Source organism: Rhyacophila brunnea, unplaced genomic scaffold (genome assembly GCF_057557595.1).
Source record: "Rhyacophila brunnea isolate RB1 unplaced genomic scaffold, BYU_Rbru_1.0 scaffold_24, whole genome shotgun sequence".
Classification (NCBI taxonomy): Eukaryota; Metazoa; Arthropoda; class Insecta; order Trichoptera; family Rhyacophilidae; genus Rhyacophila; species Rhyacophila brunnea.
Window position 1 is genome coordinate 26,003,285 of NW_028232904.1, and position 27,971 is coordinate 26,031,255.

Below are 27,971 nucleotides of genomic sequence, written 5' to 3' on the forward strand. Positions count from 1 at the left end.
AATTGAATTGAATTAAAAATTCTTAAATATTGTGAATTATTTGTTGAATTAAAAATGTTTTTTTTCTTTTATACGTACATTAAATTTGTCGATACCATCAACCGGCTCGTACAAGCAATAAATAGTAAGTACGCATGACGTGTTTACAACACTCATTTCGATTGCATATAAACACTATTTTTGGTTCCGATTCCCTCACAATATCGTTTTCCCTTCACCCAAGTGTACCATCATTCCGACGCATCAGTGAATAGTATCCGTTGTTCAACTTAACAATATTCGAGTAGATTCAATTGAATTTGTGAACATACAATCGGTGATACACTTTTTGGGAATTGATTTCATTTCATCAAAATGCCTGCACAAAGTTATTATTGTCTGTTCATATGCATTTTGGTTCAGATGACAATACAGTTTTCACATTCTGCTTCCATACGTGAGTATTTTATTTTCAAAATAATTTTATTATAATATAATAATTTCTTTTATTATGTTAACAGTCAATTCATGGTGGAAATGCATTGTATTATTAATTTTATTTAATAAAACGCAAATTTGGATATTACTTTTTCCACTTTTATATATGCCTCAGAGGGACATTTTCAACTAAATAATCTTTAATAAACAATATCTTGTATTCAATGAATAATTCACGAGATTTTAAGAATATAATATTCCATATATTGAACATATTTAACTTGAAAACACCTCACATATATATTCACTATAAAAAATCATATTTGAAAAAATACGGATGTGAACCCGTATTTCCTTGATTTAGTACACAAAAACCGATAGTCAATAATAACGCAATTTGATAAGCATTTCATGTATGACTTACTAGTTTAAATAGTCGTAATTATGTAGGAGGCTCGTAGCATAATTGATTAATGCACAGATTGGCGTGACACCAATGGGTTAAATCCCGTCGAGTTTCGAATTTTTTTCCAGAATGATTTTTTTCTAGTGGGTATATATCTGAGATGTTTTCAAGTTAAGTATGTAAATAATCTTTATAGAACATGCATTTATCAAAACAAATTCAAAAGGCAACACAAGTAATCTGCCAAAACATTGAATTATCCATCCAATAATATTTTGTCATATTAATTCAATGTACTGGTAGATTACTTGTATCTTATACTTGTACATTTTGAAATTCTTTTGATAAATGCATGTTGTATAAAGATTATTTAATTGAAAATATCACTCTGAAGCGGATGAAACCGGTTCAGATATAATATTAAAATATATTATAAAAATTTGCGTTTTATTAAATTAAAATAATAATTATCTAATAGTATTAATTTTTTTAATAAAAACGTTTAAAGAAACCTTCAAATTATACAAAAATATTACATTTAATTTGGCGAATAACAACATTTATTTTGTAATAGTTATTTTTATTAATTGGTCATATAATATTTAAATTCGATCCGACTGCATCGTTTGGGATTTACCAATTTTTAACTGTCATAATAGACTAAACTGGTCTAGATTTAAATACCTGTCAATGTAGTTATAAACATAATACAAAGAATGGAATGTAATAAAATTTACTATTAGTGACTATTGTAAAATATTTTAAATAATCAACCCTTTCGTATAATATATAATTATTAAAAATAACTGTAATTATTTTTCAAATGAAGAGACAAATAAAATATATTTTCTTTATTTAATAATATATCAATGCATTCGATGAAACGGTTCCTCTTATTACAACGTTTTTCTTAGCTCGTATTCTTATTTGTCCGGTACAAATCTTGTAATCGATATTTAACCAACTTCCCGACTAGCTAGACATTTGAAACTTTTAGGATATATCAGAACACGATGCCAATGCATTTTTTTTAATACTTTTAGCCATCTTTAAGTAGAATTGAATTCGTATTTAGTTAATTCTGTTTTGTATGAAAAGTTATTTCGATACCATTATTGGTTGCTACGGGGTCGTAGCTTTAAATATGTCATTGGTCGTAGCAACTAAATTATTAAATAATATAAACGTGCGTTACTATGGAAATCAATATGAAATGACATTTCATTACTCAGTATTTCTATCAAGTACAATTTTTTTTGATCGTTTAAGCTAGTCAAGTCAAGTTTATACGATTCAACAGAAAATTTAAATCGTTGTATATTAAAAGTTCTTTTTATCTTGTAATTATAATAATTATTATTATATTTATATTTTTATCATTGGGTATATAAAATTATATTAAACGTGTTTTATGTTTATATGTATAATATAACCATTCCAAATTCAAAACACGTTATTTTTATAACCACTGATTTTATACAAGATTTTAAAAAAAGAAACAAATGAATGTCGCTTCTTATGTCATCTGCATACAAACTGTGTTTATATTAAAATGACAATTTATTTTTCATTACCAATAATGGTAAATTCTCTATCGACTTAGGACGAGCATAGATGTAAAAATCATTGCTTATGAATGGGCAAGCCAAACATTATTTAATTAATTTATCATCACCATCAAGCGTGATCGATCCACTACTGAATGGAGGCCTCCCTTAGCTCCATATTTCTTTTCTGCCACTTGCATTCAACGAACTTTATGAGTTCGTCTATCCAGCCGGTTTTAGGGCGTGTAGTACCATTGGATACCGGTACCTTTGTATGACGACAATTTTATCGATTTTCCACTCGCTAAGCTACTTGTTTTTTAAACTAATTTACAAATTAATTATTTATATATATTTTGATAGGGTATGACTTGATGCTCACGAGCACCTATCAGAATTTTATATAGATTATACCATATGATTACACAAAACAGATTTATATATATATATATATTCCGATAGGCTATACCCTAATACACTACATTTTAAAGCAGGGTTTTGAATGTGTGAGTGTCCTACGAAAATGAAACACACATTATAGACGCGCAATGGTGTCTGTTGCAACCTTCAAATACACCAATATTGAATGAGTGAACTATACGATATTACACAGAACAGATTGATAAATATAATTCCGATAGGCTATACTCCAATACACTAGATGTTGAAGCAGGGTTTGAATGTGTGAGTGTCCTACGAAAATGAAACACACACATTATAGACGCGCAATAGTGTCTGTTGAAACCTTCAAATACTGGTGTATTTGAAGGTTGCAACAGTATAATTGGTATATTGAATGAATGAATTATACGAAATGATTACACAAAACAGATTAATAAATATATATATATATTCCTATAGGCTATACCCAATACACTACATTTTGAAACAGGGTTTTGAATGTGTGTGTGTCCTTCGAAAATGAAACACACATTATAGACGGGCAATAGTGTCTGTTGCAACCTTCAAATACACCAATATTGAATGAGTGAATTATACGAAATGATTACACAGAACAGATTAATAAATATATATATTCCGTTAGGCTATACCCCAATACACTACATTTTGAAGCAGGGTTTTGAATGTGTGTGTGTCCTACGAAAATGAAACACACATTATAGACGCGCAATAGTGTCTGTTGCAACCTTCAAATACACCAATATTGAATGAGTGAATTATACGATATGAGACACAGAACAGATTAATAAATATAATTCCGATAGGCTATACCCCAATACACTACATGTTGAAGCAGGGTTTGAATGTGTGAGTGTCCTACGAAAATGAAACACGCATTATAGACGTATCATAGTGTGTATTGCAAACTTCAAATACACCAATATTGAATGAGCGTCAGTGCATAAACCATGAGCAGCTGTCAGAATGAAGGATAAGCTTTGAATGACGTATTCTTGACAGGTGCTTAAGTTTACCCCATATTCTTCCATACTCGAGATTGGTTACCTGTTACTACACACCCGTTGGGTATTTCCGTTCCCATTCATTCTGCGTTCCTTGTATAATTTAAATAATCTTTTGATATTTTAGTATTGTAGTTACATGACATAATGCGTATTTTTAAAACGTCTTCAAGTTTATCCCATAATCTTCCACACTCGAAATCGGTTACATGTTACTTCACACCCGTTAGGTATTTCAGTTCCAATTAATTCTGTGTTGCTTGTATAATTTAAATAACCTTTTGACAATTTAGTATTGTAGTTACAATATGCAATCTTATTATACTTCTGATAACTTCTATTCTCGTCTAGATTGTGAGATTCGCCTTCTGGCAATTGTAATTAAGCATAATATTATATAAACGCAAATCTTTCCACACTTACATAGGACATTATATATATATATATTAATGATGACGATAATATATGTATTTACAGCCATGTTATAATCAATAGTGATATGGCTTAGATCACTAACAACAGTGGCGAAGGGTGAAGGTAGGCTGTTAAAATCCGACATAAATAGCGCATACTAAACTAAACTTTGTCAGTCATACACGTTATTTGCTACCATTGAACTAAGACTACATTTTGATACAGTCTTACTTGGTATATAATAATTAATATTCTTCTTTCTATAAAATATATAAAATATGTCATTAATTCATACATAGTTTTAGACATTTTATAGATAGAAGAATATTTTGTATCGATTATGGTTTGGCTTAAGCAGCGCTTAATGAATTTAAATAAACTAACTACCACCATCTGTAATATGTATTCTTAATTCAACGAAAACAATATTAAGTATGACTGAAAAAGTGTGCACTATTTTTGATGGATCGCCCATAGCATACCTTAACTATTATGGTTTAGTTTAGGCAGGGTTTAATTGACTATTTTTAAATCTAACCACAGGCCTAACCTCATGGCAGCATGTTAATTTCCATGCTTTATAATTATTTATTTTTTTATATAATTTTTGTACCTTTTACTTTATTTTTCATACTGTTTTTGTGATACTGCATAGATATATTTATTTCTTCTTTACACTGTTTCTTTGTTTTTATATGTCATGTTGTGAACGTCTTAAATTTATAATATATAATGTTCACGGCATGTAAAAAAAATTGAATTGAATGAATACTGAAAATACCGATATTTAAAACCGGTAATAAAAAAGGCATACTCAGATAAAAAAAAACTATTGTAATCCCTACTTCTCGTAAATGTGCAGAAAGCAGACTTAATATGTTAGGTCATTGCCGACTCAAGTAGAAAGCCGATACATTCACAACGAATGGTCCTACTTTTTCCGCCTCTCCCTTTATTGTCTACGGATGACCTGTCATTCTCTATCTTTGTTCTATAGAGTGCTAATACTGACGCGTCTGTCGTGTTCACACAAGGAATAGTTTGATTTGGATAGATGAGTTACATAATAAATAATGCACTAGCATTAACACACCTTCTACAAATGTAATGCATAGATCAATGCTACATATTTTTAGGAAATCGATATTACCACCGGTTTTTGTGTGAAGGACTAGTCTGACTTTGACAGCTGATGAATAACAGGAATGTATATTATTTATAAATAACACTGATAGTTGAGGCGTCTAATTCCAAAAAGCGATAAGTCCACATTTGGTCCAAATCGAGAAAAAAATACGCACGTATTCTTTGTATAATTTTACACAATATGTATTGATCTATAAATTCCAAAACGCGACATAACCCTATGAAAAAAAATATTTTAAGTCTCGATTTATTACAAAAAGCGCGAAGTCCGTTTTTCATATTATTTAAAGCTTGGTTGATTTCGCGCGTGCTTAAGTCAGCCAATAAGGGAACGTTCAATATTGAAAAGGGCGTCTCCCATGCTGTAGCATCTGGTTAACTCATGACAGTGCCACGGAAATATGTGCCTAATGCGGAGTAAATTAAAAAATGAGGTACAAATAGCGCTACGTCCAATTTTATTTTGCCTATATTTATTACATTTAAGAGTTTATCGGCTGAAACAAATTGCCATTTGGTTCTCATTTTGACATATAATACAACGGAAAAAATAATCTCACTTTAAAACAAATAATTGAAGCTTGAAACATAAAAACGTTGTTTCCCAAAAATATTAAATTGTGGACTTGTCGCTTTTTGTGATTAGACGCCTCAGTTATTATATTTGATTTAATAATTTATTATAATTCAATTTGAAACGAGAAAGGGCGAATCAATATGTCAAGCAATCTGGGATCTGATTTTGACAGCTGAAAAGTAGACCGCTCGTTGCTTGTGCAAAAAGTTAAGCTCAGGCTTTATTAATCTTAAGGTGGCGGTGGTTAGGTATATGATTTCTGTATCGTTATCATTATGTGTGCGTGCATGTCAAGACATTGTATTCTTTCAATAAACATCATGAACATTGGTACAACGCTAATCATTCATTTATTGAGATAGGTAATCAACAAGTAACTACCTATCATTTCATCGAAGTAATTACTTCCTCGTATCATTCTTTCGTATGCATTTACGCCGTGATATGCAATTAGAATATTGTAGCACAATACAGTGGCGCACCCAGGGGGGGGGCAGGGGGCCTTGCCCCCCCCCCCCCCCCCCCCCCCCCCCAAAATATGAAAATCATCAGAATGATTTTACACATTGAAATTGAAAGCCAATAAACTATACCTTGGGCTTAGACAAACAACACGGCAAAAAATGATTTGTAATTCTCCAGCACCCTTTTTAGTAAAATTTCTTAGATTTTGATTTCTAACACAAAAATTTCGAAACACTGATGTCAGGTTTTTTTAGAAACCCGTTCCCTAATGAAATTCTCGGTGTCCCCCGAATTCTGGAGTGGTATAGGTGATGGCTGGGGAGGGTTGACAGGGCTCTAGCCTGGGGGCCCGGGCTGTGGAGGGCCGGCGTGTCCGGTTGACCAGATAAATGAGATAAACACACATAAATTATCTTTAATAGTAAATTCGCCTGCGGCGCTATTACACTTCATGACTATGAACATTTTAAATTATATAATTGTCCAATATATTTTCAGATTATTATGTGTCGATACTCGACAGCTCCATTATTAAAGTAGATGTACTGAAAATCGCCAATAATTCACTGTATATGTACCCTCAATTTGAACTAAAACACAATTTGAAAAACGTTAATGTAGTGTTTCACACTGTCTTTAATCTAAACGGTGGATAGGGGGCCCGTCAAATACCCTAGCCCAGTGGTCGGCAAACTCATTAGTCAATAGAGCCAAATATCAACAGTACAACGATTGAGATTTCTTTTGAGAGCCAAATTTCTTAAACTGAAATTATATGTTAGGTTAGGTTCGGTTAGGTAAGTCGTAATTAAATTATAGGTAGGTATACTGAATAACACTAATAATGATCTTATTTATTAATAAAAATTAAATTATAAGTCAGGTATCCATAAAATTGAATCATGACAATGACTGACAAACTCAATGTGAATAATGGCCTTGCATCTCCTTGTAAAGTTTGAGTAAGTCAGGTTCGTATGTTGTTGATTTAATTTTAAGTACGATTTCAGGTTCTCATCAATAAATCGATTTCTCAATTTACTCTTTATTTCCTCTCTTGGAAATCTTTTTACTAACCACAAAACTTGCAATATTAACCGGTTAAGTGCCCAAAGCGTCTTTGGACGCCCTAATTACACCAATTCTTATGTTAATTACTATCAATTAACTAATTGCGGCATAGAAAGGATTAACATTGTTGAAAGATTTTATTCAGTACCTAATTAAATACAGAACTTTATTTTTCTTGACTCTTCTCCTCAGCTGCTTTCTTCCTTGCATCATCGACAGAATATTTAGCGCAAAATACGAGTTTTTAGTTGTAGTATCTCTCTAAATTTGAATGCGCTAATTTTTTCTGACACATAAATAAAGGTCGGTAAGCCATTTAAGTTTTGAATAAACGCGAAGTCTCGGTCTATTCAACATTACATTTACGGTTATCCTCTTCCATTTTCTTTGCTTCTTCTTTGTAGCCATGTCAAATATGGCAGAGAGCATATGTGGCAGAGCCGCACTCAAGGGGCTAAAGAGCCGCAGTTTGCCGACCACTGCCCTAGCCTGAGGGCCCGTTTCAGGATGTGGGGGCCATGGTGTAGATACACCGACCGATAAACGAGATATTAGGCTGTGTTGTATTGAGTAGGTTGTGTATAATTTAAAAGCAATAATACTTTTTTTGTCCATTTTCAATTAACACGCTCAACGGTTACCGCCACTATGCCTCCAATTTAATAAAACCCAAGAGAAACTGTACAAATATATCGCCGTGTATTGTGAAATTATGTAAAAATATTTATATGAAGAAGAAAAAGAGCCTATGGGACTAATTTCCATTCTACTCCTTCGCCCCCCCCCCCCCCCCAATAGTAAATCCTGGGTGCGCCACTGGTACAATAGTATTTGTGCATAGATGACAAAACATTATAATACTAATGGAAAACTAAGTACTTTTATATCAAACTAAGAGCGGAATGCAGAAACATTTATCATAACTAAAATTTCCTTAGCAGAAAACACTATGCAGAAACATTGTCCTTAGTTAATTCTATTGAAAATAATACCATATTTAAAAATTCTCTTTCCTATAGTTTAGGTAAATTATTTTATAATTGTTAAACGATGACAAAAATATGACAAGTGCATTTTATAAATGCAATAACTATAAATACATATTATATATATGTTTCCGTTATAAGTCATTAGACGTGATTCCACAGGCACCGCAAGATATTTTTAACATGGTAACACTAGCGTCAAGTGTCATTTCATCATCTGGCATCTTGTATTTCTGCGGGCTGGCGTATACAAGTAAAATAATATTCTGCAAGTACATACCAAACGAATTAACACTATCAATATCCATACTGAGATAAATTGTTAAATGAATATGAGTGTATGGACTGTTTTATAGCACGCGAATTTATTTTGACAGCAGCTGTCACTGGTAAAATGGTAATACGGAAAGAGGCGTATTCATAACAAAAGTTGTCTATGGTTAAGGATATACTCTATACTCAGTATAGTCTATAGTTAAGTCATCCTTTTCGGCGACATATCCTTAGGACCGAAATCTTAGATTGTGCATGCCGCTCTAAGTACCTATATAAAATACATTATCATCAGCCTGAATCAATCTATTGCTAAGTGATAAGTGTTTCCCATGACTCATTTCATTCCTCTCGGTAAAGTGCGTTACACTACCATATACTGCCGCAGATCTAAGCTAATACGTCGATCTTCTAAATTGTGTCGGTCCAAAGGCGCCAAATTTTGGAATATGTTTATTTAAAACATCATGCACACAGAAAATTGTGTAGGGAGGTATATTTCGAAAAAATATCAGTAGTTTTGGGCTCAAAACCCTCCCTCACTACCTTGCGTACACACCTGATTTAAAATATACCATATGAAGCGCCTAGTTCCAAAAGCCCCTAAAACGATTTTAAGTAGATCTGAGAAAAATGAGAAAAACGATTTCAGATAGTTTTGAAAAAAATGAGAAAAAATCATATCTATTAAATCTGTGAACTTTATGTATTTATTTTTTAATTCGTTACATTCTTAAGAGTATTTTGGCTTTACTTTTTTTCCATTTTAGAGGTATTTGAAAAGCACACCTTACCATTTTAGCGGGTTTTGAAATTTACCCTTATTTATGATCATACGTAGGATAGGGTTTTTGGCGTTTTTAAAAGATCAATTTTTAGCCATCATATAGGTAACAAAAATATCTATCTAAATACATATCTAACTCAACAATTTTCAAAAACCGTTTTAGGGGCTTTTGAAACTAGGCGCTTTATACGATTATATTATAATATATTAATTATTCTTCTGGATCTGGGCATAACCCAAAACAATATGAACACACTTTTTACATCAATCCATTTTTACTGCATTTTTCATAATATACGAGTTTTATATATATTATATGGTAGTTTCATTATATTATACTACGAGTATTATAATATTCGTATATACGTATTCCGGATGCCGCCAAAGAATGCGACACTTCGTACCCTTGTGGCACAGCCTCAAGGGTTCCTCCCTCACCTTGCAGCGGTGCTACAGGAGCGACGTACGTGCTGCAGGTCTGACATGGCGGGAGGCGCAAGAGTTGGCGATGGACCGAGGGAAGTGACGCGAACTTGCGCTTGCCCTATGCCCTAATATAGGGTCATGACAGTAGAAGAAGAATTATAATATTAAGAGCTATTCTTTGACATTCAATAAATGAGTCAATTGGAAACAACGATAGTAAATTTACAAAATATATTTTAGGTCTTTTTAAGAATCCAATTGAGAATTGTCATTAGGATGAAACGTGTCTTGAATTTATATTATTATATTATTGAGTAAACAAATAAACAAATAAACTGATAAGTAAACATTATAATAAGATGTTTTATTATTTCTATGGACCAAACCACACCGGACGTGCCACGTATGCCACGGGCACCACTTCCAGTGTGCTATGGCCCTAATACATTAATAATTATATCGACTGTGGAAAGGAAAAAGGGCGTAATCCACACAAATCAAATTTTATAGGAGGCACAAAAATGTTTTTGTTATGGTTTTCGGTCAAAGTTAAAATACAAAATAGACATCAAATTAAAATGCATGATACTTAATAATAGTTTTATGTCCCTCATCTAATATTAATTATTGAGTTAATTAAAAAAAAAAAACAACAACAAAAGTGATGGTTAAGTCGTTTTTCTCATGTCACTTCCTTCTTATTATTTTTTAATTGTTAATTAATTTAGATAATTAATCGGTATTTGTAGCTTACATCCTTTGGACACGACGTGTATTTACTCGTCTACAATGTTATTATGCAATAAAACCTATTTTTTTTAAACTGAGGGTTACGCCCTTTTTCCTTTCTACAGTCGATACATCAATTAAAATAAATTAACGATATAATGTACGTATTGACTAATGACTAGTCGTTTAACATCCTTTTCCAAACAGTCTTATCAGCAAAGGGTAATCAAATCTATATCAAATAAACGATTGTTTATTAACTTGACAAAAGCGTAAAAATTATAATATTATTACTTATTAGTTTGTTTGGCGTTCCAAAAAGATTTCAACGGTAGGTTATTTATGAAACTTTTTCTCAGTGATGTCCCTAGACAAAATGCCGCCCCTAGGCAGCGCCAAAATGCCGCCCCATTTTTATACAGTATTTTTTATCATCCTTACATGACCCCAATATTTAAGAAATGTGTTGTATGGATACATTACTAACAAAATATATTATACCACTAAATCCAATCTAAATGCCACCTCTACTTCAATAGACAATATTGCGAGTCCACGGTTTCAGATACATTTAAAAATACACCTGACAACTTTCAAAACACGCGAGCTAGCTAAGTACCTATGTAGGTACCTACCTATAATTCAAAATATAATTCGCAAATCTGCACGTGGCATTACTGGTAATCAAGGACGTGACGTCCAAGGACAACAGAAGTAAACTAGACATCGCTAAACCGACAAAAACAATACAGTCCTGTTAAACCTTTTATGTTAATTCTGAATACATTTTATTTCAAACCACTGAGCTAATTTTTTTAATCGAAGGACATTTTCGTTATTAGATACTAAGTTTAGGTACCTATTTCTATATAATATACCTAATGATTCTCCTCGATTTGCCGCCCTTCAAGTGACTGCCGCCCCCAAACGACGCTCACTCTGCCTACCCCCACGGGATGTCACTCCTTTTTCTGTCTGATTTTAAAGTTTAGTAATTATTTTACCTACTCACAAAGGCTCGTTCCGCCATATAGAGCAATTTATTATGTTAGATGACTTTTCTCTTTTGAATTTTCTACCGCATAGGAAATTAATATTTTACAAAGTATTTGGCATAGAAAAAAAACCCTCACCATAATAGGTAGGTAATTAATATAGTCTCCTTCACGTGCAATACCCGGGACCATGGCCCCGACAAGGTGGGGGCTGACAGGGCTCTAGCCTGGGGGCCCAAGCTTAGAGGGGACCCGGCGTGTCAGGTTGACCAGTTAAGTGAGATAAACACACACCACAAATTTTCTCTGATAGTAAAAAAAGTCGCCTGCGGTCTATTTCTAACATTTACAAATATGTGGCTATGTGATACAATTCGGTGTGATATGATGATTATATAATTAAATGATAAATGACATGTAGAAATTTATTTCAAATATTTGAAGGGTGCATGTTACTTGACTACCACAAAAAGAATTATCGCTAAATAATTACAACATAAAAAGAACTTTTTATATACAACGTTTGTAAATTTTTTGTTGAATCATTATGCTCAATATGCTCAAACTTGTACTTGATATGAAGTCAATAAAAAAACAAACAAACAAACAAAGATAGAATACTGAAATGTCATTTTGACATTTCATTTTGATTTCCATAGTAACGCACGTATATATAAATAATTTAGTTGCTAGGACCACCCACTTAGCAACCAATAATAGTCTTTTACTTTTTACGAATTTTTCTGAAATAACTTTCCATTCGAAACAGGATTAACTGAAAATGAATTCAATTCTGCTTAAATGCATGTTTTAGCATCATAATCTGATATATTCTAAAAGTTTCAAATGTCTAGCTTGTCGGGAAGTTAGTTAAAAATCGATTGCAAGATTTGTACTGAACAAACAATCACCAGACAAACAAGAATACGAGCTAATAAAAACGTTATAAAATACGAAGAAGGTTTTTAATTTTACCTTGCAGAACCCTAGGGTTCCATTGGGGATACTACTTAGGTAACAATAAAATGTAGAATATCACACTGCCCTTAACATTAGCGATAGATATGGGGGCCCGCCAAATATTTTGGCCTGGGGGCTCGCTTCAGGATGTGGAGGCCATGCCCGGCACATTAAGATAAAGTTGCATCCGTACCAACCTCGAATGTTCTTAAGTAAACAAATGCAGCGTCGTTCTCTGCTACGTTTACCTTTGATCTTTTCTTGTACTTATTAGTTGGGGAATGCAGCCATTGCGCCAATGTTGACCAATAGTACCTCAATTTGAACCTTCAGAGAGTAGGAAGAGCCATTAGTTAAAATTTGTCGCAATTAAGTATGGCGCATGGGCGCGAAACCAGAGAGATGCAGGTTCGATTCCTGCTGGGTGTCTTACTTTTTTCAAAAAATATTTTTTCTATTGGTTATAATATATTTTCTCAGAAGTGTTTTCAAAACTATGTATGTTCATTAATTAGAATGTTACATTCTTAAATCTTGTGAATTATTCGTTGAATAAAAAAAATAGTTAATTCAAAATATATATACTGATACCAAATATCATAATGCCTAAATCCCCCATCAAAAATCTTCCAATTGACAGAGTTGGGAATATAATGATAATATTGTAACGGTAAATGAGTCAAGGCTAGACAAGAATTCACTGCGAAACAAACAAAAAGAAAGTTACCGTTATCTGTTTCTGCGCAGATGAAGGATCGAGTCTAGGTACGAGTCAGTCGGTAACCTACCCTTGAGCCTTGAGCGTCGCCTCTAAATACGGTTTTCTACCCTTTTCGCGCCAAAGCGTGCGTTTACAATGTTGTAAGTAATTAATTGTTACTTGTCAAGCGAAATATACTTAATGTCCCTGAATCAGTGTTTTTAATAAGTGAAAAGCATAAATCAACACCCTACGTAAACCCATACCTATCAGTACATAATATATTGTATTTTTTTTATTTTCCAGCTGAATATATACAAATATGCAAACGTGATCAAGACACTATTAGCGAATGTGTAAAAAATTCCATCGAATTCTTAAGGCCAAAGTTGGCGGAAGGAATTCCCGAACTGAAAGTACCAGGAATCGAACCACTGCTCATCCCAGAGGTAAGCATACTTCATTAACTCATTCTGAGTCGATAATGATATCACACATCTGAGTAGATAATGATTTTTTAATTAGCACCTTTAAAATGCACGTTAATTACATCGATCGGCCGCCTGGCCATTACGCGCCGGGTGCGTCTTCCGCGTCCAAAGTATTAATAAATAATCCAAGTGGACTGCTTTATCCATTAAACCTTTTCAAATGTTTTAAATAATGGTGTCAATTCAGCGCACTAATTACAAACCGACATCCGGATCACTTCAAATATTAGTTATAACGCACTTGCTCTTGCTAATAATTTCATACTTATAATAATTCGTTGTAACATATTTGAGGTGTTTTCAAAAATTATATATGTTCAATATAAAGAATGTTACATTCTCAATTATTCTATATATATTATAATATGCTCTATTCCCTATATAATATTAAAACCCTTCCAAACCATGGCTGTAAGTATCACCAGCTATATTATTTATTATTATTATTGTTACAATAAGTTAGCCGTCTAAACTGTCAAAACTGTCTGTCTCGCTCTAAAAGTTAACACAGCCAAGAGAGGGTCTATTAAAACATAGCACTTTTTGACGGTTTAGAGCAGGGAACTCAGAAATAATGGGAACTGAAATACACAACGGGTAAGGCGATAGCAGGTAACCGACTCGAGTAAGGAAGAATCCGGGTTAAACTTACGCACGTGTCTAGAATACGTTTTACGGCTAATACTGAAAACTGCTCTCGGTTTATGCATTTACGCTGATTTAATGTTTGTGTATTACACACACTATTGCACGTGCACAATGCGTTCTTCATTTTCGTAGGACACCCACACATTCAAAAGCCTGCTTCACCATGCGGTGTATTGAATATAGCGTATCGGTATTCCATTTATTATCTGTTCTGTGGTTTAGAGTCTTGTGTCTTTTAGAGTCAGTGGTTTTCAAACATTTTCGTCTCACAGTGCCCTAAAAATAGCAACGAGATGGAAGCTCGATATTCTCCACACAGTTTCTCAAATATTAGAATCAAGCTAGACGAAGCAACCTAGTGACATACCATTGAAAATGCTTCTATAAGAAAACGAATCAAAATACCTTGTTGTAAGATAATGGCGATTGAAAATTTTGCACTAATTCTCATTTCTATATATGAAATAATTTTTGAAGTAAATGTGTTTTTACTTTATTTAGTTTAAATGAACTTAGCAATGCAAAATAAAATTTTACAGTTTAACAAACAATCAACCCATACATTCCCGATTACAATTTAATTAATGATGAATCCCAGAAAGAGTTGAAATTTTTGATTATTTTTATATAAAATCATAAAGATAAGACCTTTCTACATCGAATGACACTATAAACTCAAAACCTTGAAAATTTTAGTTATTTCTCTATATACCTATCTAGGGTATCGATTATATGTATGTGATTGTGAATTTTCTATTACTAAGTAAACTACCATTTTACTACACTACTGTCATTGGGCATCATGACATGTCTTGGTATTAAAAAAATATAGTATATACTTATATATGTATATTGACGTATATTTATAAAGACAAATCATTATTTGTTTGAGAAATAAAACCTATTTGCAGCGGATTCTCTGTTTTGTCTGAAAATTCCTCGTATTTGTATAGGTATATCATAAAGATACCAGGTACATAGATGAAACGGCTGAGAACCTTGAACTTTTGACAGAGTTCTCTCGCGAATGCCATCTGTAAGGCATCTTGGTATTACGTTTGGCAGTAAACTGATCATATGGATACCATTTGTAAAAAAGCGCTAAAAATGTTGGACTTTGTCTTGCGTACTTCCCGGGTCTTTTCAAATTAACTCCTTTCTTAGTTAGAAGCAGACTTGAGAGTGGGTCTATCGTGCCCTGCATCAGTTGAAGTACGGCCTTATGGTGGAGAGGGTCCAGAAGAAATTTTTGAGACTCCTTTACTTTCGGCTGTATGGATATTATCCGTGGCTCTATCCGACCGACTTTCTTTTAGGTATGCTTACATACTGTAGCTTAAAATTTAGAAGGGATCTTTATTTAGCTACATATTTTTTCCGACTTATACGCGGCGTAAATGGAAACTCTACCATTATTGATGGTGTTGGCTTGTGTGTCTCTGATAATTACCTTAGGAATCGAGGGCATCCGTTGTTTGTTCTCCCAAGGTGCAGAACTAACCTGCAATTAGTAATGCCAATTGGAAGGGCAATAACTATATTAAATGAAATGGCTTCGGATATCGATATATTCTACTTACGTAAGACTGAATTTAGATAGACGTTGTTTTATATGTTTTTAAGATAGGGTATACCAACCTAGTTCACTCTGCGTGCTTACATCTACTTTTATTTTTGTTATTTTAATAGTTGAGGCGTGTAGTTTCAAAGTGAACTTGTTCCACCACTTACCGAAAATGGGTTATGAATGCCAGAATTTAAAGGATAAAATTTTGTATATAAATAAGTATTTTTTGTATAGAAGAACCTAATAGCATTCAATCCAGTAGAAAAATCAACTTCAAAATCGGTGTTAGTAACAAAAGTATTTTTTTTCAATATAAAAGGCATGTGTAACATCGACACCGTAAATAGTTTTTTGGCTTTTGCCAAAAACTTGTTGAAGTGGAATAAGTTCACTTTGAAACTACACGCCTCACTTATTGTATTATTAACTCACAGTGCTCTGTAATTTTATTTAAAAAAAATGTTAACACTTATTTTATGTCATGTCATGAACGCTTTGAATTTATAATTTGTTATTTTCATTAAATATAAAATAAATAAATTTTAATTTGAATGTATTAGTGTTTGTGACAAGGACACTAGATAAACAAATGAATCCACAGTTTACACATACGTCACTTATTGTACTAACAACTCTGCTTTAAAAAAACTCTAGGTAAAATGATATGGAAATCTACTAACATAATTACTAAACCAAAACAGGCGTCTTTATATACAAAAAATTGCACTGTGTTCTCTAGGTCAGCATGTAAAATTAATGGAATCAAATTTATTAAATTTATACTACAGTGTGGTATAAATTTATTCGTAATTATATTATTAATACGAAACAATAAAAATATATTGAATACCAAATGAACATTAATGTATTGTATACTCTGAATCGCTTTGACGTTGTTATTGTTGTTAACAACGGAGAGAGTTTATTTATCGATACAAGAATAAATAAATACAATCATAAAGATCACAAAGTAATGTTATAATCGCGTGTACGGGTATACTGATGAGATTAATATTGTCGTGAGATTTAATAGGACCGCGAGACTGGACTCGAGTGAATGACGGTTGACTGTGTCGAGTGACGGATGTATGGATCGTCCTTGCTATTTTATACAAAAGCAGTCAATACATTATAAAAGACATTGTCGCAATTAAATAAATCATAAAAGACACTATTGATCTAGGTTATGATTGAGGAAATGCTGATAATTGCTTTCGCCACTTTGGTTTTGTTTTAACAACAAAATATAATTATTAAAGTGTGTCACACTTGTAATGCTGAGTGGTATAATTTCTATAAATATACAAAATTAACTAGCAGTTTTTACGTTAATGCTTATCGAATTGCGTTAATTTTTGACTATCGGTTTTTTTATTTTAAATCAATTTATCAATAATAATTAAGTTTCCCGTCGGGCAGCATATTTTTTCAAATAAGATTTTTTCTAGTAAATAAATAAATATAACAGTGGCAAAGAATTGAGGTAGACTGTGGAGAACCGCCATAAATAGTACATAATATAGTACGAATCTTCACAGCCTACCTCCGCCCTTCACCACTGGTATAATACCAGTGATATTATTATATAATTATACCAATAGTATTATTGGTGATACGTGAGGTGTGAGTTACAAACTATTTATGTTCAATGGAAAGAAAATTACATTCTTATATCTGATGAATTATTTGTTGAATAAAATAAATAGTTAATTTAATTATTATCGGGCATTATATTTTTTCAATTGTGTATTTTGTAAATTATGTACTTGTGTTTAATATTATAAAGAATGTCACATTCTCAAATCTTGTGAATTGTTCGTCGAATAAACGAAATAGTTTTGTAATACTCTTGTTTAAATATAAAAATGTATAGCTTCCTTATTTTTAATTGATTTTCCAATAAAAGATTTTTTTATATTATCGATATATTTTTTAGTATGTATTATAGGGATTATTTACATGGTTTTATAAATTAACTTATATACTAATTGATTATATAATTTACATAACGATTTTTTTCAGCTTATCGTTGACCAAGGAAATATAATCAGATTCAAAGCTGTTGGAAAAGATGTCAAGGTATTTGGAGCCAGTAACTTCAAACTGAAAAGCCTAAGGTAAAAATTATTAAGTACTTTGTATTTTTTGTATGTCTATTGATTCATTAAAAAATCAATATTAAGTATATCATAATAGTGACTGGACAATGTGCCATTCATAATATATAATACCTAAAAGTAAATAATATCTAGTCGCACAGTTTTCCGTGAGTTTTCTTATCGGAAAGAGATGACCGTATAATATACTGCCTTAATAGCCGATTTTGGTAAAATTCATGAATTCAAGAATGAAAACCTAACTTAACCTAAGAAATAATCCAGTATATCGGCTATTTTCAATTGTTTTTGCCGCTCGCTACCTGTAAACCGACAAGAACCGTGTTTTATCTCAGTACCTAAAGCGGTTAGACGGTCTTTAATATGCGACCATCTATTTCCGATACAACATTTCACGGTGAAGTTTGATACGACGAACTGCATACGTGCAAATTTCCGGATACGTTACTCCACATCCGTTAGGTATTTCAATTCCCATTAATTCTGTGTTCTCTGTTTTTATAATTACAAGATAAAAAGAACTGTTTTATATACAACGTTTTTAAATTTTCTGTTGAATCATATAAACTTGACTTGACTAGCATAAATGATCAAAAAATTTGTACTTGATAGAAATAATACTGAAATGTCATTTTGACATGTCATATTGATTTCCATAGTAACGCACGTAAATATTAATAATTTAGTTGCTAGGACTCCAGACCCCCAACAACCAATAATGGTGTTGAAATAACTTTTCATACAAAACAGAATTAACTGAAAATGAATTTAATTCTACTTAAAGATGGCTAAAAGTATTAAAAAAAATGCATTGGCATCGTGTTCTGATATATTCTAAAAGTTTCAAATGTCTAGCTAGTTGGGAAGTTAGTTAAAAATCGTTTGCAAGATTTGCACCGGACAAAGAACCACCGGACAAATAAGAATACGAGCTAAGAAAAACGTTGTAATAAATAGCTGATATTAGATAGGTACTATTCTAAGAAGTTAATTTTTGAAAGCTTTTATATTTTACTTTTAGCGTTGATTTGGACACACTGCAAATAAGAGCGAAAATTTTCATACCCCGTCTGGAATTTGATGGAAAATATGACTTGGATGCTAGACTTTTAGTTGTACCGATCCATGGAAAGGGAGACATCAAGGCAAATGCATGTAAGTCACATTTGAAAACAACATAGATTATCTTCAGTATGAATAGTTAGTACTACCGACTGAGGGTGATTTATAGAATTTCTATTTAAAAATTCTAAGTGATTTACGTATTATACTCAGTGACGTCCCTAAATAAAATGCCGCCCCTAGGCAGGGCCAAAATGCCGCCCCATTTTTTTATACAGTATTTTTTATCATTCTTTCACGACTCAAATATTTAAGAAATGTCTTGTATGGTTACATTACTAACAAAGTATAATTACCACTAAATCTAAATGCCATCTCTATTTCAATTAATAGACATTGTTTCGAGTCCACAGTTTCAGATACATTTAAAAATACACATAACAACTCCCAAAACCCGTGAATTTAAATTAGGTAACTATGTACCCACCTATAATTAAAATATAATTCGCAAATCTACACGTGTCATCAAAGACGTGACATCCAAGGACAACGGAAGTAAACTAGACATCGCGAACCCGACAAAAAATACTGTCCTGTTAAGGGGGGACATGCTCGTCGAAGGTCAAAATTGAGTTTTTATTGTATTTTCAAACCATGATCCTGGACACTCCTTAAACGTTGTAGATAATCTATTTATATAATTTTGAAGCCTTATTATCCTTTATAGTTATTTTAAGCATTTGATGACTGCATAAAGTATTTTTGTTACATAAAATAGTATTCTTTTAAACCTCTCGCTCTAATGTTTTAGAATATAGTCATATTTCGGTACATAACTGTGCAGTGGTGTTAAGATTTTTTACTTTTATTAATTTTTAAACGCATTTATAAAACCATTAGCATAATTTATTACGAGATAATTTTTGTAAAATATTCACGATAAAAATTATATTGATAATCTCTGTGATCCCAAATTTGACAAGAATTAGGCATTTTATTATTCAAAAAATCGGCAAGATTAACACATTTGAAGATGATTCTAAAGGTATTTATTATAGGCTATGTCCTTGACCATTCAAGTGTGATAAACATCTTATGAATAATGATTTCTTTATAATAATTATTGACCTAAGAATAAGGTAGTGTTTTTTTGAAATACGCCATTTCTTTTGTCATTCCCCAGTGGTTAAGCTACAACATACGGCCGTAGCCATAAATTGACAAACTATAATTGAAGTAGGGAGTAAAATGATATTGACGCGCGTGTTTGAACATGTACCTAACCGATTTTTTTTTTATTTTTTTTTTAACGGTACATGTTCAAACACGCGCGTCAATATCATTTTACTCCCTACTTTAATTATAGTTTGTCAATTTATGGCTACGGCCGTATGTTGTAGCTTAACTACTGGGGAATGACAAAAGAAATAGCGTATTTCAAAAAAACACTACCTTATTCTTAGGTCAATAATTATTATAAAGCAATCATTATTCATAAGATGTTTATCACACTTGAATGGTCATGGACATAGCTTATAATAAATACCTTTAGAATCATCTTCAAATGTGTTAATCTTGCCGATTTTTTGAATAATAAAATGCCTAATTCTTGTCAAATTTGGGATCACAGAGATTATCAATATAATTTGTTATCGTGAATATTTTACAAAAATTATCTCGTAATAAATTATGCTAATGGTTTTATAAATGCGTTTAAAAATTAATAAAAGTAAAAAATCTTAACACCACTGCACAGTTATGTACCGAAATATGACTATATTCTAAAACATTAGAGCGAGAGGTTTAAAAGAATACTATTTTATGTAACAAAAATACTTTATGCAGTCATAAAATGTTTAAAATAACTATAAAGGATAATAAGGCTTCAAAATTATATAAATAGATTATCTACAACGTTTAAGGAGTGTCCAGGATCATGGTTTGAAAATACAATAAAAACTCAATTTTAACCTTCGACGAGCATGTCCCCCCTTAAACCTTTTATGTTAATTAATACATTTTGTTTTTAACTAGTGAGCTGATTTTTTTAATGGAAAGATATTTCCGTTATTACTAAGTTTGGGCGGCTATTTCTATATAAAGATACTTAATGATTCTCCTTGATTTGCCGCCCTTTGAATAACTGCCGCCCCCAAGCGACGCTCAATCTGCCTACCCCCACGGGACTGGTCACTGATTGTACTAATATATTTGGTTAGCTGATATTCCATTACATACTCCATTACAAAAATATTTATTTCATTACACGTCAAAAAGAACTATACCTACAAAACATATTTAAATACGTACTTACTTAAGCTAGTACTACAGACCATTCTATTTTTATTTGTTCCGTTATGGTTTTAAGAAACGGGGAATTCGCAAAATTTAATAGACTTTTTTCACAAAGTGCCGAGAACATTTAAAAATATGAAATTCACATCGGAAATGAATGGTTTCACAAATAAACGACAACTGTAAAAAGATAGATTTTTACTATGGAAAGAAATAGTTCTCACTTGTCAATAGATTATTATAGCACTCAATAGTGGTGATATAAATAAAAAGGATTTCAAGTTATACACGTTTATATTTTTATAAAAAATCGATGTTTTTTTTTTAAATATTAAAAATATTAAAACTATGAATTAGTCATAAATCTCTTAGACAAACCATAGAAAACTCAATAAACTAAATTCTAATCTTTTCAGCGCTGACGGCACAGCGTTTGTATTCTCATTAGTTGGCCATTAGATATTATTAGCATATTGTTGTTTAAATGTGGTAATTAAATGCTCCGCGGTGAAGAATATGACCATAAAGTATGTGTAATAATAAGATGGAACCCTGCAACGAATTCACATTTTATTACAATTGTAAGTTTATCTTTGAATTTAAAAAAAAAATCTTTTTAATGTTTTCAGATACATATTTACTAATTAATACAGTTGAAATTGTAAATTATCAAAAAAAAACTCAAATCGCAAGCTTCGTATTTTTCCGCTAGGTTCTCTGTTGGCATATATGATCACCCTTAAACATATTTATCAATTAATACAGTTTAAATTTTAAATTATCAAAAAAATGTCTCAAATTGTAAGCTTCGTATTTTTCCGCTAGTTGCCTCTGGTAGGTAGAGGTATCGCCTTAAAGACTACATTATTCATGCCAGTTTTTTTACATATCGATATATCAAAATTTCTTCAAAATAACACACTATGTAAAGTGGTTAGAAAGTAGTGGTGGAGTGGTGAGGTTATATGGGCAGCAGGGCGCATTCCAACATCCAACCATTGTCAAATAACACACTTGAATTTATCAGGGGTCCATAAAGTAGTCAAATAGCAGCGGTGGAGTGGTGGGGTGAGATGCGTGAATAAAGTAAACCATTGTCTATCTAATTGTTTTTTTTAAATCTAATATTTAAGTCTATCTCTTCATTATATATATATGTGTCCATCCTTCAAGCAAACGAAGTCACCAGTGACGCCCAGTGGGGGTAGGCAGATTGAGCGTCGCTTGGGGGCGGCAGTTACTCGAAGAGCGGCAAATCGAGGAAAATCATTTGGTGTATAGAAATAGCTTCCTAAACTTAGCAATAAAGAATATACTATCTTTCTATTAAAAATTCAGCTCACCGGTTGGAAACAAAATGTATTAATGAACATAAAAGGTTTAATATTACTGTATTTTTTTGTCGGGTTCGCGATGTCTACTTCCATTGTCCTTCGATGTCCTTGGTGACCTGAAACGACACTTGCACGGTTGATAAAAAATAGTGTGCAAAAAAATTGGGCGGCATTTTGTCTCGGGACGTCACTGGAAGTCACAGTCTATCGTTAATTACAGAATATAATTCTATGCATGCATTTTATCAGGCAGATACCTAATGAGTCATTAGGTACCTGCCTGATTAAATGCATGCATAATGACAAATTAATTAAGGTCGTGATAGTTAATGTCACTGCCTTGAACGTTAAACTTGTTGTTTTTTGCCATTGTATGTCACCTTTTTAAATGCATTAAGGAAACATAATATATTATCAACAATAATTAATACACTATTATTATGTATATAAAATGAGGTTGTGGTTTATTTTGTTAAAATATTTCTTAATAATTTTCCATAATATATAAATTTATTCATAATTGTTCTTCTTTCTTTCGACCATATCCGATCCTAATAGGATCATATATGGGCCTCCACAGAGTGGAAGTTTGTATTAACAGATTTTTGTATTTACGAGAAATGGATGTCAGCCATTTGCTCAACCTATTAGGTCCATACTCTGACTCATACACAAATTTAAAAACAATATGTGTACTTGCCAGACCCAGGATTCAAACCTGGGACCCACGACGCTATAGGCCGACGTTTAATCCGCGCGGCCATCGTGGGATAATAAAACATGTTAATATTTGTTCTCACCGAACGTGATTGGCAAGTTTCATTTTTTTAATACCTACGAGAGTGTTATTTAAGAGCGTACATAAGTGAAAAGGCAAATAATTTTCAACAGTAGGTATGTGGAACGAAATTTCGCAGTCGTCGCCAATCGGAGTCTGACAGTCGAGGTGTGAGCACGTCAATTTGTTTTGTGATGGCGTCGGAGGAATATATTCTTAAATCGTGTAAAGATGACTAAAAAACGTTCCGCATGTACTTGAAAAAGAAAGCATGTCAATGAATACACTATTATTATTACGAATATAATAATAAACATAACAGTAAAAGGACGCATGTTGAATTTTTATGACAAATTATGTTTTGTTGGTCACGATCGTTTTAGACCATGCCTCAGCTGAAGTATAGCCTTAAAGTGAATTCCATATAACAGTGTTTGACGAAATTGGACTGTTAAAACCATCTATCATGAATTTATAAATGATACCAAAAACTTTGGTCAATCTCAACTAGGTGGCAGTAATGATTATACTTAAGCGTCAATTACATTGAGCTTCTTTACGAGCTGTTTGTTGGCGAATTTATAATCTGCCTGTAAAGTCGCCCAGTGTAATCATCGAACAAGCTTACGAGCAGGTTGTAAACAATCTACCGATAAAAGTTGAAAGCCGGTCAACTTTACACGCTACACGCCGGCGTGTGGGCCTACTGCGTCTGCGCAGTAGAGCGCAGTAGCAACCTCCCGGTAAAAAAACGAACTACGTTCTGTCAAAATAGTCGCTGGCTTGTGGCTTCTCAGCGAATGGAAAGTTTTGTGTGTAATCGTTAAATCGCAGTAGCTGAATCGCCCGCTTTTAAATTCGCCAACAAATAGCTCGTAAAGAAGCTCAATGTAATTGACGCTTTAGTACATATTATATTTTTTTTAAATGGGCGAATTAGTATCTAATCAACATGTCAAAAAAACAAAATTTTAATTTGAAGCCTTGATGTTGAGGAAAAGTGACATTTTATTTAATGGGGCAAATTACAAAAATGTTGGTGAATGATCAAGAAATAGGTATTAATTGTCATCGAATTTGAGTGAGGAAAAAGAAGAGTAGAGGGAGCTAGGGGAGGCCTTCATCCAGCAATGAATCGACCCCGGCTGATGACGATGATGATTTCATAATACATAGTTATGCTGTCAGAATTTTTATGGTGCGAATATTTTTTTAACAAGATGTCAATTCCTTCTAATGAAACGACAGCATTGTCTGCTAACCTTCAAATCGCTACTGCTCTAAAAAGTTGTAATATTAATATGCGTTCCATCATTCGCCGCCCTTTATAATGTGCCGCTCCTAAGCAATGCATAACCTGCCTACTCTCACGGGACGTCACTGAAATGAAGAATTCAGATTACTATCTCATAATGAATTTTCATAAAAATAATTACAAGATAAAAAGAACTTTTTATATAGAACGTTTTTAAATTTTCTATTGAATTATTATGCTCAATATGCTCAAACTTGTACTTTATATGAAGTAAATAAAAAACAAACAAACAAATATAGAACACTGAAATAAATGTCATTTTGACATTTCATTTTGATTTCCATAGTAACGCACGTATATATTAATAATTTAGTTGCTAGGACCACCCCCTTAGCAACCAATAATAGTCTAACTTTTTACGGATTTTTCTGAAATAACTTTCCATACAAAACAGAATTAACTGAAAATGAATTCAATTCTGCTTAAAGATGGCTAAAAGTATTGAAAAATGCATTGGCATCGCGTTCTGATATATTCCAAAAGTTTCAAATGTCTAGCTAGTCGGAAGTTAGTTAAAAATCGATTGCAAGATTTGTACTGGACAAACAACCACCGGAAATATAAGAATACGAAGTAATAAAAACAAACCAGAAAAAACCTAATAATTATTTAACTATCAAGCGGAATTTAACAATTCCAAAAATACACTAGGTAACTTTTTTATTTACAAATAAGCTGCACTATGAATTGCCTATTATTACTATATTTTAGCTTCCCTTTTATATAAAGAATATTTATACAAAGACCGGATTTGTTCCATCTACGATATTGGAAATTTAGCATCTGCAGTTGGCTGTTTTGTTTAAAGAACGATAACGCATTTTTTATAGGTTTAGGAGTTTGAAAGTTTTGTGAGCATACAAAACATTTTGCTTTATAACAAAATGCGGAGTTAGGTAGCTGGTTTGCAGATTTAAACAGTCGATTGGTTATTTAATTGAACCGGCGTTTGTCGTGATAAAACACAATTATTGTAAACAAAACTTTGTTTCAAAACCATTAGACCATTAAATTTGCTTTGTAATACTTTATAAATATTTCTATTTCAATATTTTAGCAAATTGCAATGCAGAAGTCAATATTCAAGGTAAACTGGAGGAAAGAGACGGCGAAGAATACATAAAATTTACCTCAGTCACTACAGACATCGATGTTCAAGATTACTCAGTGAGATTAACAAATCTCTTCAATGGAAATGAAGAATTAGGTAAGTACAATCATACTGTTCAAATGTATTAACACCAATGCCAAATTTTTTTTTAAATAATGGCCAAAATTAGATATTTTGTGTAAGTAGTGTTATTGTGTTATTTTGTTGTTTAGTATTTCGTGTCTGGAGATCAAGTTTGTTATTATATTGTTGTATATATAAAGCTTCGAGAGCCCATCACTACATTTATAATATTGGGCAGTCGTTGATGACATGCCACACTGATTGTGCCGTGTAACCGTCACATGGACAGCAGTCATCGTCCCTCGGCTTAAATCAGTTTAGATTGGTTCTCAGTGCTCCAAGACCTATTAGTATCTGTTTTTTTACGTTCCTGGGAAAATATGATACCTAATATGTTTGAAATAAATTTATCCTGTGGTGCATGTTGTGTAATATAATATCGGGGGGTGTTCAAAGTGTATTAGGTATAATATGATTGTACTGGTACATGGTTTATGATAATACTTTTAAATTTATATAATTTAATGAAACAGACGAGCTGATCGAAACGTCTACATTCATAGACTATAGATACATATAGACGCCACCCGTTGCATTGCTAAATGAAGCCGCGTGCCGTGCGTTTGGTTTGTGGGCGAGCGAACGCATTCGTCTACAAATGTTCGAGACCATAGACCATTTCGCTAGTGCTTGCACTAGACGCTCAGAATTAAAATATATTTTTTTACGTTATATAGCATTTTTAAGCGGTCAAAATGCAACCATTAGGTAAAAATATCCATAATTTAAGTTATTTTAAAGAAACAGTAGGTCACTGATATTAAAATATATAATAATATACAAATAAATTATCACGAACATGTATCAACTTAAGTATGAAACGTAATACCATCTTCTTGCTTATCAGTACGGCTACCATATTTTAATACAACACACAGAACCATCTTTTCTACTTAACAAATATTAACACTGACTTTATGTTTAACACAAAAATAGCAATTTTAGCAATACGGTTGTCGACGCTTAGTTATGCAATAAGCTAAGATTTGCAGGCTACACCGTAGCAAACCATCTACAAGATCTGTAAACCTTTTATCTTACTCTAGCGCGTGTCGCAGAGATTATAAGGGTACCGAATACTTTCTCACTCGCACTTCTGCATCGTGTTTGTTCAGGCCTTGTCTACATTATTCTGTAAACTTTAATTATTGAGAACCTGTGTACGTTTCCGTTTCGTTATTGTCTATGCTCTAGAATAAATGAGCCAATAACATGTCAGTTGTAGAGTTGTGTAAAACCTCAATAAATATCAAGTACCTATCTGCTGTTCCATAACTCTATTGTGTCTTCGTTTTTTTGTGTAACTAAGGGGGGAAGTATAATAAAATATGTAAGTTAAAGGTCTTTTGTTTGCTGTTGCTTGTTTAGCGTAGATATTTCGTCAGCTTTCTCGTCTCCGGCTATCCGTGTGTAAGTTTTTATCAAGAATAAACTATGGTAACTATTTGATTGTAAATAGAGACAATAAACGAAAAAATTATAAATTGCATTTTTTTTTTTGTTTTCTAGGTGAAGTTGCCAACCAAGCAATAAACCACAACAAAGCCGAATTATTGAGAGCAACCAGACCTTATGTGGAAAGAACCTGTTCAAGTCTCTTCAAGAAAATTGGCAACAGAATTGCTGGAAGCTTCAAGTTTGATGACCTCTTACCTCTCCCATAAATTATGAGAATATAATGGCTTTTTTATAAAAAAAACCTGATTTTTAACGTAGAGTGATAATATAATTATATGTAGTAGGTTATACTATAAACAAATGATGTATTTTTTAATAAAAATATACTTAATAATTAAAATATTATCGT

At 32.4% G+C, this 27,971-nt stretch overlaps 1 protein-coding gene across 1 annotated transcript; it reads left to right on the forward strand.

Moving 5' to 3' along the window:
• Window positions 1-217: 217 nt before the first annotated feature.
• On the forward strand, window positions 218-27,952 carry LOC147069235 (circadian clock-controlled protein daywake-like). Its single transcript, XM_085951238.1, has 6 exons — window positions 218-436; window positions 13,630-13,772; window positions 18,052-18,146; window positions 19,168-19,301; window positions 25,988-26,137; window positions 27,674-27,952. The coding sequence occupies exons 1-6, from the start codon at window positions 355-357 to the stop codon at window positions 27,826-27,828; spliced, it is 759 nt and encodes a 252-aa protein (XP_085807364.1). The 5' UTR covers window positions 218-354; the 3' UTR covers window positions 27,829-27,952.
• Window positions 27,953-27,971: the final 19 nt, after the last annotated feature.

Coding starts and splice junctions, on each gene's coding strand:
- LOC147069235 (XM_085951238.1), top strand. CDS start 355: ATGCCTGCACAAAGTTATTATTGTCTGTTCATATGCATTTTGGTTCAG. Junction 18,147..19,167: donor TTCAAACTGAAAAGCCTAAG/GTAAAAATTATT, acceptor TTTTACTTTTAG/CGTTGATTTGGACACACTGC. Junction 26,138..27,673: donor CAATGGAAATGAAGAATTAG/GTAAGTACAATC, acceptor TTTGTTTTCTAG/GTGAAGTTGCCAACCAAGCA.